Source organism: Ochotona princeps, chromosome 2 (genome assembly GCF_030435755.1).
Source record: "Ochotona princeps isolate mOchPri1 chromosome 2, mOchPri1.hap1, whole genome shotgun sequence".
NCBI lineage: Eukaryota > Metazoa > Chordata > Mammalia > Lagomorpha > Ochotonidae > Ochotona > Ochotona princeps.
Genome location: NC_080833.1, coordinates 122,990,428 through 123,008,169, shown reverse-complemented (window position 1 = coordinate 123,008,169; position 17,742 = coordinate 122,990,428). Strand labels below are relative to the sequence as shown.

Below are 17,742 nucleotides of genomic sequence, written 5' to 3'. Positions count from 1 at the left end.
CTTATTCCCATGTTTATGAAATTCTGACTATGGCCACAATTACATGTAATTACACAATTACATTAAAATCAAGTTTTAACACTTTTTAAAGATATAGACTTTGTGTTATTACAATGGAAAATCATGCATTTGTGGTATGTTAATAAAGATTACATGTTAAGGTATGGGCAAAGAAAAAGTTATTTTGAGGGACAGAGCATCTGACATCACTGTAACTTTTAGTTTGTGGACATTCCCAGGAAACGTTTTGGATGCTGTTGGGGATTTCCTTTCTACTGGATTTGGACAACTTCCTGCTATTATTCACAGGAAGCAAGCCACCCTATAAAAGTTGGGCAGTGAAAGCAGTGTTCAGAGGTCCTGGGCTTGGCTGCATCAAACTGTTAGCATAGCACAGGACAACGGGGTGGCAATACACCTGAGAAATCTGCCTACCAAACTAGTGCTTCCCAAAGTGGTAAGTACAGAATTCGCTTCAAAGATGGGCTTGGGCTATGAGACATAGATTATTAATATCGATGAATGTGCAAAAATCTTTCCTGTAAAAGATTTCTGCAAGTGCTATTGTATTTTTTTTAAAGATTTATTTATTTTATTACAAAGCCAGATATACAGAGAGGAGGAGAGACAGAGAGGAAGATCTTCTGTCCGATGATTCACTCCCCAAGTGAGCCGCAACGGGTCGATGTGTGCCGATCCGAAGCCGGGAACCAGGAACCTCTTCCAGGTCTCCCACACGGGTGCAGGGTTCCAATGCATTGGTCTGTCCTCCACTGCTTTCCCAGGCCACAAGCAGGGAGCTGGAAGGGGAAGTGGAGCTGCCGGTGTTAGAACCGGCGCCCATATGGGATCCCGGGGTGTTCAAGGCGAGGACTTTAGCCGCTAGGCCACGCCGCCGGGCCCAAGTGCTATTGTATTGTATCAACACTTGTCTTTTTACTTTGACATTATGAAAATCTTAAATTTTGTTCAGGTTAGTGTTTATGAAGTACACAATGGTTGAGGTACCAGAATCCCATCCCCAAAGTCTTAGGATGCTGCCGTACACATCATGGTTGACTCATTTGAGTATCTGGCTCCTGAGGATTTCCTTCTAAAATGAATTTTGTACTTTCTTTTTTTTCTCCCCAGAGAAGATTTTCAGATCCAACTTTGGTGAAAAGAACCGATTGTGATGATGGCCATGCATTTTCTCTCTGCTCTCACTTTTGGTAAGTCAGGATCATGAATGAGACCATGCTAATAGACTAGGCTATCATCCTAGTACTGTTCTTGTTTGGGATCCGAGTATTATTCTTTGTGCAAGGCTATGCTGCGACTTGCCTGCTATTTAGTAGCATTCCTGCCCTCTGCAATATTCCACCCTTGGCAAGGGGCAATTTTCTTTACTTCTAATAGTCTCTGAATGCAGTGTTGGTCACAAATAATCTGTTTCTCAGAGGCCTGGTGAGGATTAAACATCTTGGCTCAGACACAGCGCATCACACAATGCTCAGTGATCTGAACTGAGTGCTCAGAAAAGCAGTTATTTTGACTTTTCAATCACAAAGTGAGTATATTATTGGGCTATGGTGGCTGCTGTGCTAAAGTATCCAGTGGAAGTGCAGACACAAGCGGCAAAATAAACGCTAGTTTCTTCCTACATACCTCTTCTTATTTTAGAAAAAATTTTAAAAATGTTGTTGGAAGTCCAGACTGTGTCAGAAATACAGCAAAAAGCCTGGCTAGCAGAATTAAACTGTAGTGGTACTAACCTCTACCATTCCTTTCATGTTTCTGCCCTAGTGCTTCTCATTCAAGAGAGCAATACCTGGTCTTACTACTTCTCTGGAGAAAACATGACTTATGATGAGGCCAGTGCTTATTGTCAGCAAAAATGTGCACATCTGGCTGCCATTCAAAATAAAGAAGAGATTGACTATTTAAATTCCATATTAGACTATTCAATAAGTTGTTACTGGATTGGAATCAGAAGATTTAACGATGTGTGGATCTGGGTAGGGACCCAAAAACTTCTCACTGAAGAAGCCAAGAACTGGGCTCCAGGTGAACCCAACAATAAGCAAAATAATGAAGACTGTGTGGAGATCTACATCAAGAGACCCAAGGATACGGGCATGTGGAATGATGAGAGATACAGCAAGAAGAAGCTTGCCTTGTGCTACACAGGTAGGAAGGTTGAAGCAGTAGTCAGAGGCAGTTCCACCCTTTGGATCTCTTGACAAATCTGTAGCATGCACGAGTTAGTCTCCACTGTATGTTTGCAAAGAGAGTGTTTAAAATCTTTTGCTTAACTGTGCAAGAGTCTGATTTTTTTTCAGTGAATGCTGACAAGAGTGTCTGTGTATGTTCTATGGCTATGTAGAATGTATATTCTCATCTGTAAGGCATATTTTGGTTACTGCTTTATTTATTGTAGTCTATCTGTCTTTAGTCTATAAAATTTTTTCAAGCATAATGCCAGTGACAGCAGTACTCTGAGGTCTGGATGGACCCTCACAAAAAAAAGTTCGAAACAGATGATCCTGAATCCTCACAGTTGGCATTTTTAAAAATATCTGGCAGCTTGAAGCATTAGTAATATGTGTGTTGCATAGTGTGGATTGTAAATTCAATGCAACTCGTTATCAGCATGGTAGCAACCCTCCTCCTCATGGATCGTGTTTTCCACAGCTGCCTGTACCCAAGCATCCTGCAGTGGCCATGGTGAATGTGTAGAGACCATAAATAATTACACTTGTAATTGCTACCCTGGCTTCAGTGGACACACGTGCGAGCAGGGTGAGTCTTGTCCTCACCTCTTCCTTTGGCAGAGTCGGCATGTGCGCCCTTTTCCTGGTGTGTGTGGGAGATGATGAAGTCAGATGCATGTGGGTTTAAGTCCTACGTTCAGTCATTCATTGAGTTAGGGTATCTTGACAAGGTAAGAAAGCTCTCTGGGTCCCAGATTTCTTGTTGTAAAATGAAGATGAAATGTTGCTGACTTTGTAGCTTTACGGTTACTCAGTGTCTGGAATGCAGGAAATAACTGTTTCCAGTGTTCTTCTCACCTGTATGGGGTAACAGATGAACAGACCTGATCTCAATGTTGTTTTTTCAGTTGTGACCTGTGGAGCTCAGGTTAAACCTCAGCATGGGAACCTGAATTGTATTCATCCTTTGGGGACCTTCAGCTACAACTCTTCCTGTTCTGTTGCCTGTGAGGAGGGCTACTTGCCAAGCAGCACGGAAACCACGTGGTGTACATCTTCAGGACAGTGGAGTGCTCCCACTGCAACCTGCAACGGTAAATCTTCAAAGCGCACAGGGCATTGGCTAGCCCATCCATCTTTGTCTTCGCTTTCTGTTCAATTTGTAATGTTTTCAAAACTCCAGGGGAAGTTCTTCTTGTGAAGTTTTAAATAATCAACAGCCAACATATTGGCAAATCTGATATATGCTTGGGGTGAGATTTTTATTCTCTGCCTGGCTATGACAAAAAGACACTTTCGGTCTCTTTTTCCTCTTTCAAGTCTATATTTTTGAACCTGAGTAACCTTGAGGTCCTTCCATGATAGAAGATTAAAAGTATTGGGCACGTCAGTATTGTTCCTATCACAATCCATCACAAGTACTGATGTAGAATCTGTTTTTTGTTTTCATTTGTGCCTATGTGTTACAATAAAGCATATCATAGCCTACCCAGCCTAGTCAAAGTAAAAATGTTAGAAGATGAAAACTCAATAACAAAGAGTGAGAGCTTTATTGTGGTTGACATAGGACTTCAGAGTCTACTCTCTGGAAGTAACTTCCTTACCTTGATCTAAGTTTTAAATTCAATAGACAGCAAATGTATTAGTGTTCTGTAAAATTTATGGTGCTCTTTCACATCCCCAGTGGTCAAATGTGATGCTATTGGAAAGCCTACCAATGGAGTTGTAAAATGTTCTCCAAGCCAAGAAAGCTCCCCATGGAACACAACCTGTGCATTTGACTGTGAGGAAGGATTTGAGCTTCAGGGACCCCAGAGCCTGCAGTGTACCTCATCTGGGAGCTGGAGTGATGAGAAGCCCACATGTACAGGTAGAGTTGCTCCACATCAAGATTTACTGTAAAAATTCTTTTCTCAGTTAATTCTAGAAATGGCCAAGCCAGACTGGCTAATGGGATGTGTCCAGTGGGTAGCAGCTGTATCTTGTGGCATTATCCACAAGCCTCAAGATGGCTCAAAGAGCTGTAGCCAGTATGTGAAGGTAGTCTTGCAGCCTCTTCTTGAGCCTTCCCTTTCTTGAAGTGCAGTGATCTTCAAACTTGGGCAGTGAACATGAAACTAAATGTCCAACTTTAACCATAGAAATCAGATTCGCATACTTAAGATTCACGTCATTTTAAGCTAAAGTTTGGCCAGGGAAAGGAATGTATGCTTTGCTGATTTAACTGTGCTATGTTAATAGAGCTTGACAGATATTGGTATAGAATAAATAGATTTATTAATCTAAAACAGATAGCTTTAGAGCATTTGCAAATAGAAATAATTGAAACATTCAATGAATCTAAAATGTTTTCACCTCTTTCTTTTGAAATTATCATTTTAATTAATGGTAATGATGCTATATCAAACTTGGTGTCAGTTACAGAGGAGTCTTGATATATACATATCATGAAATTTACATCATCCCAAAGCAAGAGAAAGAATATTGCAAGTAAGCCCCTGTCTTAGTAGGCACCACTATTACTTGACTCAGCCATCATCTAGAATGAGCTGCAATGGCAAAAAGCCACAGCACCAAAACTAAAATGCAAAATAGATGAATTTGATACAGCGTCTTCATAGCTCCTTTAGTTTTTGTGCTACCTTTAGGCATTTGGGATCCAAAATCTGCTTTCTTGCTGCATAAAGTCTTTCCTTTGACCATAACTTTCATGCTTTCACATGTCAGAAGAACAATGCTTAGGAACCATCGTTCCTGTTCAAGCTATCCTTTGATGTGTGCCATCATCATTGAAAGGATTGGAATGTGACAAAACCATAGCCAAGTCGCTTAGGGATTAATGAAAAATTAAAAATTCCAATTCTCTGATCATTGTTTGCCCCAAGTGAACTGGACTGACTCTTCAAATGCCCAGTACTCCCCAGTTCCACAGCAATATTTTCTGATTCTCCATTGGAAGTCACAGCTTTCCAATGCATAGGCTTGTTCAGCCTAAAGCAAGGCTACTTGAATTGCCTTCTTTATGCTTCTGGAAGTTTGCAAAGTACATCCAGCTGTGAATTCACCTGTGAGCATAGATTGTATTGGACACCCAAAAGTTGCCAGTGGTACTCCATAGGAGAGTAGGACAATGAGAAGCCAACACGTGAAGCCATAGTCTTGTTTATAAGAGGAAATTATTGGTGAGCTTGGGCACTTGACTACCTTGAGAAATCTTTTGCTTCTCATTGCAAACCAAGCTCTGATGTTCTGCTTCTTGGTTTCCAGCTGTGAAATGTGATCCTGTGCAGACACTGGAGAATGGCTTGGTGGACTGTGCTCATCCCCACACTGGGGAATTCACCTATCAATCCTCTTGCACTTTCAAGTGTAAGGAAGGCTTTGAATTACATGGACCCACTCAACTCAAATGCACATCTCAAGGACAGTGGACACAGGAGCTCCCCTCCTGCCAAGGTAAGGTTGAGGACAGACTTGTGGAGTACAGGTGAAATGCTTCCTAATTTCCTAAACCTACATTAGTCCAAAGGGCTCGATCCTCATTTCCTTCATGCTGAAAATCAAGTAGTGCTCATAAATTACTTTGACCTGTGACCCTTAAGCCAGTTTAAAAATTTCAATGTATTTTTTGTAAATACTATTCATGTGCCTGTTATTTGCAGCAGTGCAATGTCCAAGCCTGTCTATTCTGGGAAAGATCAACACGAACTGCAGCAGCGAATCTGTGTTTGGAACTGTGTGCAATTTTACATGCCCTGAAGGATGGACCCTAAATGGCTCTTCTGTGTTGCTGTGTGATGCCACAGGACACTGGTCTGGGATGCTGCCTACCTGTGAAGGTGATAAATTGCTTGATGATGATTGTCTGGGGGGACTAGAGACGGTATGAGTTGTCTGGCTGTAATAGTTAACTGCCCCTATGTCCAAAGCAGAAAAACTGATAAGATTAACAAGTTGATAGATGTTTAGCTATACAGAAATAGAGGGGAAAAACTAAGAGGTAGTGAAATGAGTAGAATTGTGACATTTGGTAAGAGATGATCTGGGAGTGAGTAGCAGGAGTGACATTGGAAGGAGAGAGAGAGAAAAAGAGAAAGATAAAAGAGAGAAGAGACTAAGGTGGGCCATGGTTTTTATGAAAGAGCTTGATCAGTTAGAATTCAGTCTGGCAGTAGTGAGATATTGGCTCAAAGGTAAATGGGAAAGATTTCAAGGGACTCTACTGTCATGGTTGTGCCTGACAAGGAACTAGATGACTCTTCTGCTCTTAATAATTGCTGTATAGAGACAAAGGTCAAATGGATAGGACAGAAAGATTTTGAAATCGGTTCCTTTCATGATGGTTTTCTCCTTATTTTCTTAGCAGCCATTGAGCCTGGTATTTCCCTAGCAGTTGGACTTTCTGTTGGTGGAACCTCCTTCCTGACATTAAGTTCATTTCTTCTTTGGTTTCTGAAGTACTTTCGGAAAAAAGGTGAGGGATTTTTGAATGTGCTCCAAAAATGCTATCTATCTATCTATCTATCTATCTATCTATCTATCTATCTATCAGTATATCTATCTAATGAATGGCAGTCTCTCTTGCAAGTTTAAATAGTAACTAGGACATATTTATTAGACAAACACTAATAAACTGACGATAATTAAGCAGAAATCTTAGGGAAAGAGTACAACTCAGAGTGGAAAAAGCTTTATGAGATATTGCAATGATGCTGCCCAAAGAGGTGCCACTTGCATTGAATTCTAGGCTGTCCCTGGAGTAGTGCAACAAGGCTGCTATGTTCAGTGTTCTAACGAAAATGAATAAGATGCTTCCGAAAGAGATGGCTTGGAACACAGATTGAAATATCCCATAAGGAATTTGTAAATGCTTCTTATAGCCACATCCATGATTTGTTTAGCTTATAGATATTTTAAATTTTCTGATTTAAATTCTCATGTGTTCAGAATGGAAAATTTCGTGTAAAAATCCAGACTGTGAACTCATTAAAGATTGGAAGGTGAACCTGACAAACTGAGTGTGCAGCATTGCTGGTGTTGGGCAGTGGCTGTGCCCTTTGGAAGGGTGTGAACTTTGCATTTTACCATTTTTTTGCCCCACCAAATTTGGTTGTAAGGCCCAAGGGCATTGAGTTTGTAACCCTTTATGAGTCATGTCACATTGTATCTGGATTTGATTTGTTCTCAAAAGTTATTTAAATTAATGACTTTCTTTTTCTTGTAGCAAAGAAATTTGTTCCTGCCAGGTAAGCTGCATTCCAGTACAAAAAGCATGTTATAAATCTTCTACACATTGTTTTCTCTTCATGTTGAAAACCAATGCTTTACTTAGTATTTTCATGCATTTTTTTGGCAGCTATGCAGCCCTTGAATCACAAGAAAGCTGCCCAGTGCCTTCCAACCTCATTTAAGCTCCAGAGCATCAGGTGAGATCTTAAAATCAGGCATGGCTATGATGCAGGCTCTTGTTTCCCCTTGGACTCTCTAAATCTGCTGATCTCTAAGGAAGGCATCAGCATTTGCATGGTATTTTGTAAAAAAAAATTCATTTCTTTTCAGAAGAAGATGAAAGAAACTGAGATCTGGTTTCATGGAATCATTGTGTTTGTAGAGGATGAGAGTGACAATAGTCACCCCTTTATGTGACATTATTTCTAGGAACTGTTCTAAGCCTGAAAATGGGGGCAGTTACTGAACTTTGCAGTATACAGACAATGTAAATGAGGCGTAGAGAAGTTAAGTAACTGCCTAACCACTAGAGTTAGTCAGCAACATAATCAGGATTCAAATCCAGACTGCCTGGTTTGAGATGATTTTATTATCCAGTTAGCTGAGCTTTGTGGGAATTTGAAAGAGTTGTATTTCCCTCAACCATTAAAAAATAATGTGTGTGTGTGTGTGTGTGTGTGTGTGGTGTATGCACATGCGTGTGTGTGAAGCTTGAGGATTATAGAAAAATTAAGCAGGAAATACAAAGAACTTCTATATATGTCCTCACCACACCCTCTAATGCCCTCTATTATCGACAATTTGTGTTAGTATGGTTCATTTATTTTGTAATTGGTGGGTTCAAATCAACACCTTATCATTAAAATCTGCTGGTTCGATTAGGACTCACCCTTCTTGCTGTACATTATACAAGTTTTGATGACTGGAGGATGACACGTATCTCCACTACAGTGTCATACAGAGTACTGTCCTAACAGTTCATGTTTGGACTACCCCCATGAGCATGAATGCAGCAGTCGGGGCTACATGTATATTTATGAATGCTTCCAGTATATTTCGTGTGATGTTAACATGCATGTTTATGTTTATAGGAATAAGAAGCATATCCAAGAACCTAGAGCAATACGTGAAGATGGCAGATATGAAGAGCTTCCTTAGGGTCTTTGGCCCTTCTCATCTACTGTAACCATTGCCCTTACAACAGGGCTATGAGAACCCTTGATTTCAATGGACCTAAATATGGTAGAACGGCCATCCTTCCACCAACAGGACTCAGAGTTCTCTTCCCTGTTCTCAGGACCAAGCATTTGAAGGCTGCTCAATGAAAAGTTTCGAACAAAGCTGCAGGGACCAGGGTCTGGAACCTCAGTGTTCCTTTGCTAATGCTGGCCTCTGCTCAATAGGCAGCAAATTGGTCAAATATTGCATTGTAACTTGAACAATGATACAACTTAATGGTGCAAGGTGCAAATCCTACTTAATGCTCTATGTAAGAGTTACTGAAAGCAGTTGTTATCATCTTTATCCCTATGGGATTCAACACGTTTTTTGAAGTGCTCTTACAGCCTGCACTCTTGCATAACTCTTAATCTGGTAGAGGTGTTATAGGTATTTAAAAATTTCTAACATATTGTGGACTGTAGTAGGAGAAGGTATTTACCCTAGATCACCACCTCTTGGTTTATTAACAAAATCTGATGCTACATCCATAGCAAATTTCTTTTAAAAAAGGAAAAACATTGTCTTCTAGGATTACATAATGTTAACCAGACTGCAGTTCAAATGAAAAAAAAATATGTATATATAGCTGTTTTTAAAATATGGTACTAACAGGAGCACAGAAAGTTAGTAGAGAGTTTGCATATTGTCAGCAATTTTTTTTTCAGAAATATGTGTGCTTTTATGATTGGAAAACATGAGACCAAATGTTCTGATGTAAAGAAGGTACAATTTTATGAGTGTCTTTTTTGAGAAAACATGTTGAGATGTGGTGTGCTTTGTTAGTCCACAGATATTTGTCCGATGTGATGTGTAAACAGGTGTTCCTTGTATATTCACAAGACTGGACAGAAATTCACACCATAAAAGTTCTATTGACTTTTTATGAAATGAAGATGTGTAGTTATAATTCCCTAGTTATTTTGTATTGCATTTTAGACTTTTCTGAAAGAAAGGAAATGCTGTGTGAGCATGCTTATTGATAGACTTCCAATGCCTACAGAATCTCCAGCTGTCGATCACTCTCAATGAGGTATTTTGGGTTAGTAATTAACAAAGCTGCCCAGCCTCATAACTGTGGATAAGAGCACACGCTTTCCCATGCTTTTCTGTGTGGAGAACAAGTTTCAGTGCAGGGCTAGCTAGCTAAACATTAATGATAACAAAGTCCACAATAACCAGAAAAGTGTGATAGGATACCAGAGCAGCAGAGGAGGTTTTTTTTTTTTTTTAATCAGATTAACTCTGGGAAACAAGAGAGAGTTAAAAATGTATAATTGTCTCTGGTACTACCAGAGATTGGTTCTAGGATTCTTTGTAGATAACAACATTTTGGATACTCAAGTCCATTCCATAAAATGGCATGGTATTTGAGATTCAATATCTATAGCGCATATTCCCTTAAGTTTTAAGTCATCTCTACATTATAATACCTAGTGCACTAAAATGTGATGAAAATATTCGTTACAATGAGAAAATTCTGCAGGCATTCAGCACACACACAATTAAAAATATTTTATATCCATGGTTGGTTGACTACATGGACGTTAATCTGTGGACACTGAGGGCTGACTGTGCTGGGATCATGCTGCCTATAGAATGAATTCTTTCCTCTGAAATGTTCAAATGGTATAAATATTTTACATGCAGTATCATAAATAATTGTGTGAATAAAATATACTCTGCACATGGGTTTTATCAAGTTATTTAAATTATGATTTAAAAGTTGTTGCATTTTTAAAAGTATGTATCTAAGATTATGTCAGGCATATTGTATTTAACTTAGCACTACAGAATTTGACAATAAAGGCTCATAGTTATCTCTGTGTGTAGGCTTGTTCTTAAAACATTGTACTGGCAATGGTTATTGGGGTCTTTCCTCAGCTTAGTATAGAAAGAAAAAGTGGGAAATTGGTTGCAGACTGAGAAGTTTTATTTGCAAAGTGAACAAATGAACATGAACAAAAGATGGGTGTATCTTGAATGGAGAGCGAGACACTGGAGTTACCAGAAGTGTCAGGGTTTGTTTATGTTTTTTTTTTTAGAGATTTGATTTATTGGAAAGTTAGATTTACAGGGAGTGACAGAGAGTGACAGAGAGAAAGATCTTCAGCCACTGATTTACTCCCCAAGTGGCTGCCATGGTCAGAGCTGAGCTGATCCAAAGCCAGGAGCTTCTTCTGGGTCTGCCACGTGGATGCAGGGTCCCAAGGCTTTGGGCCATCCTTGACAGCTTTCCCAAGCCACTTACAGGGAGCTGGATGGGAAGTAGAGCAGCCAGGACACAAATAGGGTCCTGACAGGTCCAAGGAGAGGGCTTTAGTGGCTGGGCTACCAGGCTAGGCTAGTGTGTCTTAGGTTTTTAAGGGTTCCCTGGCTCCTCCTTATCTGGGCAGGAAAATGTAGGAGACCTTTCCCATTGGTATGCTCTAACCAGTTAGAAAATGGCTGGACAATTCCTGTGTTGCCCTCTTGAAGGCATTATTTTCCTAGTCCCTTGGTGAGACAAACAGGTGGCAAACAAATGCTAAGTTTCTTCACAAAACAGTGTAGGTCCACGCATGGGGCAGTAAGATGGTGGCTCATGGAAAATGGCCTCACAAGTTTCCCCAGAAACTTGACACAGCATTTTAGCAGGCTTGCATGATTTAATTATTTGGATGAAATACACACACCATAAAAATTTCCCTTTTAAAATGTATAAGATTGGGGAAGGCACTTATGCTCGTGGTGAACAGGCCAATGGAAACTTTCTCTCCTCGAGTGTGCTTCTATCTACAGATGTCTCCTGGCTTCTTAAATTAAAACAAATTAGCCGATTAATCAAATTCTACAGCATCGTTCAATTGCCAGCACTACCTCATTCCAGAAGGTTTCTATCGCCTCCAAAAGAAATCTTACAGCTGTTCGCAATTACTCTTCATTCTGCCCTTGGGCCACTATTGATCTAATTTCTGTCTATATGAATTTTTCTGTTATGGACATTTTGTGTAAGTAAAATCATTCACTCTGTGACCTTTGTGTCCATCTTAGCATAATGTTTTTAAGATTCATCCATGCTAAAGTGTTAGTACTTTCTTGTAGGAGGGGAGACAGAGAGGAAGTACTTCCTTTTTTTTTTTTTGTATAGTATCCCGTCCTACTGTCCAACAACGCATAAGATTTCCAGTTTCTCCACACCCCGGCAGACACTTGCTACTGTTTCTAGTTTTGGTTTTCCTACAGGGTGTGACTTGGTGTGCAAAAATAGGCTCTTGCATTGATACTGCAAAATTGCCTGAAACTTGTCGGTTATTCCAGAAGATCATTAAGACCAATGAAACAAATGCCTTATCCTGGAGTCTTTGCTTCATGTCAGTTTCAATTCTAAGTTGCTTGAGTTAACCTGCTCTTCCTTGATAGCACAGACATCATCTGTTTTCCAAGAACAGTTCTAGAGTAGTTTTTTTTTTATCACCGAAATATCTATCTTTTCTATTTTGAGGTAGTGTCAGTCCCAGAACTGGTGTGTATCACATTAAAAATTATGAAGAATTTTTTTGGTCAGAGTTAGCATATTTGAAATGTCTGTGAAAACAGCTTTGGCTTTATTATCTAGATGAAGAATTTGTTACTGTAGCATCCTGATGTGTGAGGGTGAGTTTGACTTTGATTTTATGCTGCATCGAGGCTTATAATAATATATTTTTGCTTTTAAAAATTTATTGAAAAGACAGATCAGATTTATGGAGAGAAGGAGAGACAAAGATTTGCCATCCATTGGTTCGCTCCCCGAACGGCTGTAGCGGTTCCCATGTGTGCTCGTTGGGTGCTGCGGCCCAGTTTAGCATGGTCCGCCTTGCGTTAGCATTTTTTTTTCCAAATTCATTTTTTTATCATCATTTTTTTATTAATTATTTTGCATTATGTGACAGTTTCATAGGCTCTGGGAATCCCCCCCCACCCCTCCCCACGCCCTTCCCCCATGGTGGATTCCTCCACCTTGTTGCAGTATTACAGTTCAAATTCAATCAAGATTCTTTCTTTGCAAACAGATACCAAGCATAGAGTCCAGCTACTTATTGTCCAGACGGATTGAACAGTTTCTTGGGGAGACTATTTAGCTGCGATCAACCCCAAATGGTTTTAATATTTCTCCAGTTATAAATCACTGCCAGTCTCGCCGCTGACAGCTCGATGAGGTCGTTGCAGAGTTCACTGGTTGACACAGTCCATCATAGAGTCCCCATTCGCCCAGTTTTCGTTGCCAACATATATCTGAGGTGCTTGATTGACCCATTCCGTCCTCTGTCTTTTCTTGGCTAGGGTCCTGAGTCCAGCTGTTCATCGCCAGAATCAGCTTGTAGTTGCAATTCCTGGGCTGGTTCTGTTTTCAGACCCGACCTGCACTGCACTGGAACCAGTGCAGGTGGTGTTGCAGACCAGGTTGGCTCTGCCCAGCACGTACTCAGCACCTACATCAGCCAGTGGCAGGTGCAGCCTAGTCAGGGCGACCCACAATGACCCCCACCAGACCCGGCCCCTATCCTGGCCTGCCTGTGTGTATAGCAGACTAGTCCAGTCTATCCCACATCCCATTTAGCCCCTGTTTTTGTCACTGGGTTTAAAAGCTTAGTTCCATTCTAATTTATGCTTGCCCCAGCAGGGGCTAATTTGCTCAACCAGGCTTTTCCCTGGTCCAGTGGTATTTGTTTGGTACCATTACAAGTAGAGCCTCTGGGCCTGGCACAATGGCTCCATGGCTAAATCCTTGCTTTGCACACCCTGGGATCCCACATGGGTGCCAGTTCATGATCCGGATGCTCTACTTCCCATTCAGCTCCCTGCTTGTGGCCTGGGAAATGAATACAGGATGGCTGCCCCCTTTAGGACTCTCACACTCAGCAGCCCAGCCAGAGTAACCCCTTAGCTTCCCAGCCAGGCCTGATCCACAGATTTTGCATGTGCCATTAGTTGCTCTGACCCAGCCTAGCATAATCCATCACCTGGCTTGGTCTTTGCAATTGGATGATGCTACCTGGCTTGGCTCAGCCAGTCCACAGTCCCAAGTCTTGCGGGTAGGTTCTGCAGCCTAACCCTGTTCAGCCTGTCCCCATCCCTGGCTTACATGCAAAGCTGTAGGTGTGATAGCATAGCCTAGCCGAGCATGGCCTAAACCCCATCCTGGCTCCTGTGCATGCCAGTGTGCTATGGTTTGGTCTGGCTCTGCCTTATCTGCTCTCCACCCACCCCACAGAGCCAGCCCACACACCTTTTGGCAAGTGCAGAATCCCTGCCTGACCTTAGCAATACCCGACCCACATGTTCACCAGAGGCAGTGATGTCCCACCAGGCCCACTCCCATACTTCGATTTCATGTGCGACAGCAGGTGGTAGGCCCTTACCTGGCACAGTCTGCCCCCCAGTCTAGGCATTTGTGCTGATGGATTTTGAGGCCCAGCCCACCCTACACATAAGAATTGGGTGCTGTGTGTGCTACAGCCTGGACCAACCTGGTCTGTTCCCAACCGTAGTACACAGGAGTGTTGGTGAGTTCCATGATCATGCCTAGTTTGGCCTGTCAACACCCCTAGCTCTTGAGCAAACCAGCTGGTATAGCAGTCCCAAAGGAGTGAGCCTACAAATTCCCCCCACAGAATCTGTCCCCAGACCAGGTTCTCTTTTGTGCTGCCGAGTGTTGTGGCCCAGCCTACTGTGGTCTACCTCCTGCCTGACACTCACTGGCTGGGTCTATGGTCTAGTCCCACCAGGCAGGCTTTCATGTGTGTTGCTAGGCAGTGGTTGATACCAACAAGCCCAATTTAGATCTCCCATGTAGGTGGTTTATTGGTTTGGCGTGGAACAGTCCTCCAGTTTCCCTCCTCCAAACCACCTGGTTTCAGCCCCACTCATTTAACTGCAAGTGCAGTGGAAGTCCCTCAGAAGTCCTTTCTCACCTGTCACATACTCTCTCAGCAGTCCTACCTCCCACACATCCCCAGACCTCCCTTCCCTGAGTAATTCACAGCCCCACATGTCTGCAAATGCACAGATCCTCAAGCCCAATCCTCCATTGGTGCGTTGTGCCTTGTTGGGACCCAGCCCTCCTACTCAGGGCCCATTCAGGCTCAGGCGCATGTCCTCAGACTCTGCTTGCATGCTAGCGTCTGCCCCCCACATATCTTTAAAAAAATAGAATAGGCAACTATGCTGGCACGTTGGTATAGCTAACACAATTTTGGCATTTACCAGGTCCAGGATGCCTGCCAGCTATTAGCTGATTTTCTGCGAGCAGAGTAACACTTGCCTAGGTACAAGGCAACCTTGCCTGCAGGTGGGGAATGTGCGATTATAAATCTATAGCACACATTTACAAATATTTTTCATGCTCAAGTGACTTTATTCATGTAATCATTCTGCAAATTTTTTGATTATTCACTGAAAGACTGAATCAGGGACTATAATTATAATGCATAAAATAGCATTGGAGAAGAAGAAAGTATTATTATGCTTTCCAGCAGTATTCCTGTTTCTCACTAAAACTCCTCAGGCCACGTTATTCAAGCATTGCATATTTAATTACACTTCATTAGTAAGGTTTGCAAATGAAGCAACCATTTATGGGCTATCAGTTCACAGAGTACTGCAACAAGTGAGATATAAAAGAGAGTTGGGTTATTAATCGGAAAGGTGAGTGGTAAGCGGTTATGGAGAGACACCAACACTGACTGTGACGCGTTGTATATCAAATCTCCACTTAGAGGTTTGATGATGTCCTAGAGATCTCCAAGTGAGAAAGAATGTTCTGAGGGTGTTGAGTGGTTTTTGATAGTTCTGAGATGTTGTCATTTTTTTTTTTTTTTTTTGCATCAGGGTTGAGAAAATCTTTCCGGGGTCTACTGGTTGACAAAGTCCACCTCAGCGCATGTATAGATTCAGGGCCAGGGGAACTGTCAGATTTGCTCTGCTTTTATCCTCTTATGAGGCAACTGACCTTGTCCTCTTCTGGCTTAGGCAAGTTGGCTGTTACATCCCCCATGTGCTGTTCCTTGCACAGGCATTAGCAACTGAGGAGACCTAGTGCCGGCACATGCACGCCAAGGTAGGACCACACATTGTGTGATTTTCCCTCTGGCCAGAGTTTGAGTCCAGCAGGATTCAAGAGCTTAAGAACCACACAAATACAGGCTGGAATTCCAGTTCCACCGTTCATTAACTACAAAGCACAGACCAATTATTTAATGAGAGATTAAATAAGTCTGTTTTTCTCCTCTTGGAGAAAAATAATGTCTACCTGTCTCTTAGTAGATATTCTACTTAGCACATTATGAATGGTTACCTAAAAGTTCGATATCAGGAAAAAATAATGGAAATTTTGATTTGATTTAAAGCAGTGTCTTTTCCTGTATAATTTTTGCCATGACATGTCACAGCCAACAATAATCAAGTATGCTTGATTTATGGGTGAGAAATTTGATACTTAAAGAGGCAAGGAAATATGATATAAAAGGGGAACCTCTTACACTAAATCACTGTTTAAATGGTTAAAATATAAATGGAAACTCACTGTTATCAGGCTAATTCCATCATTTCCAACTATGGATGTTTTTCTAATTAGCTGTCACTTATTGATCTGTGAAGTGGTTTAGCAAATTCATTCTGCTCTTTTCTTCTGCAATTATGTATATTTTGGAGGGAAAAAAGAGAGTCTTGTCTTAGTCACTTGGCGTCCTTTCAGAGCTATCTGTAATGGTTACATTTTCTTTCTCATGGATTGTATTCTCATACCATATAATCAGTTACATTTTCAAAAGTGACGAGCCTGGAATTTTTCAGATGTGCTGTACTGGGAACAAAGCTAATAATAGTCTTTAGGAAAATTCTGACTTAAGAAAAAACAAGCAGTGCAGGTGGCCAAGGAAAACAAGTAAGGGAGCTTTTAAAAAATCTTGGGGGGATATTCCTCCCTCCCCCATGAGCAACATCTCCAAAGCAGTCAGGCTGCATTCAGGAAGAGCTTTGTTAATTAACCTGCTTCCCTTCACTTGTTTCTTCCGCTTTGGGAATTGACCAAAGTTGGTGCATTTGGGAGATATTCCCATTAGCTCTGAGGTCCTGAAACGGAAAGCGGAAGCTTTAAGATAAGATGCTGCCAAAGAGGAAGCGAAGAACGCACTGAAACTGTGACTCAGAACCGTCTAAGAAGGCTGAAGAATGAGCATTGGAGAGGCTAGGGACATTTTTTAATCAAAGGGAAAAAGAAGATATGTATATATTACCATGTTCCTTTTTAATGTTTTCTTTCTCTCTCTTTGGTTTAAAATGATTCACTTCCCATGTCTGAAAATTTATGGTAGATGCATCTATTTGATGTGAATTTGTATTTGATTCCCCCATTGCTCATTGTAGCTAGAAATTAAGAGTGGTATTTGGTTGGTACCATTACAAGTAGAGCCTCTGGACCTGGCACAATGGCTCCGTGGCTAAATCCTTGCTTTGCACACCCTGGGATCTCCTATGGGTGCCAGTTCATGACCCGGATGCTCTACTTCCCATTCAGCTCCCTGCTTGTGGCCTGGGAAATGAATACAGGATGGCCCAAAGCCTTGGGATCCTGCAGCCATGTGGGAGACCCAGAGGAAGTCCCTGGCTCCTGGCTGTAGATAGGCTCAGCTTCGGCCATTGCAGCCACTTGAGGAGTAAATCAGCAGACAGAAGATCTTTTTCTCTGTATCTCCTTCACTCTATAAATCTGATCTGCCTTTTAAATAAAAACAAATCATTTTTTAAAAGTAAGCAAACAAGTAGAGCCTCCTGATTTTCCTAGTCCCAAAGAAAATATTCTAGATTAACTGTAATGAAACTTTCCATTGCAGTTCTGGTACCTAGACCTCAAGACCAACAAACGATGCTTCTGATATTGTCAAAGCCAGGTTTCTCTGAGCATGATATCTGAAAGTACAGCAGGGTTCACTCATCTGTACCAAAACTGCCTGAGAAAGTCATACCAGATGCAACCCTAAAGCCTTAAGTCAGAACCTCTGAGCATTCGATCCAAAGGTGTAGATTTACTTTACATACATCTCCCAGGAAATTCTTCTCCATGCCAGAATCTAAGAGGATC

General features: G+C 41.5%; 2 protein-coding genes across 2 annotated transcripts in view; both read left to right on the top strand.

Moving 5' to 3' along the window:
- Positions 1-17,742, top strand: part of LOC131478190 (E-selectin-like) — a 52,075-nt gene that overhangs the window by 22,646 nt on the left and 11,687 nt on the right. The gene's annotated exons all lie outside the window — the stretch shown is intronic.
- Positions 1,143-8,965, top strand: LOC131479528 (E-selectin-like). Its single transcript, XM_058660622.1, has 11 exons — positions 1,143-1,211; positions 1,786-2,169; positions 2,674-2,781; positions 3,101-3,286; positions 3,877-4,062; positions 5,460-5,648; positions 5,855-6,031; positions 6,559-6,666; positions 7,417-7,438; positions 7,549-7,618; positions 8,513-8,965. Exons 1-10 carry the CDS (start codon positions 1,175-1,177, stop codon positions 7,601-7,603), a joined length of 1,452 nt encoding a protein of 483 aa, XP_058516605.1. The 5' UTR covers positions 1,143-1,174; the 3' UTR covers positions 7,604-7,618; positions 8,513-8,965.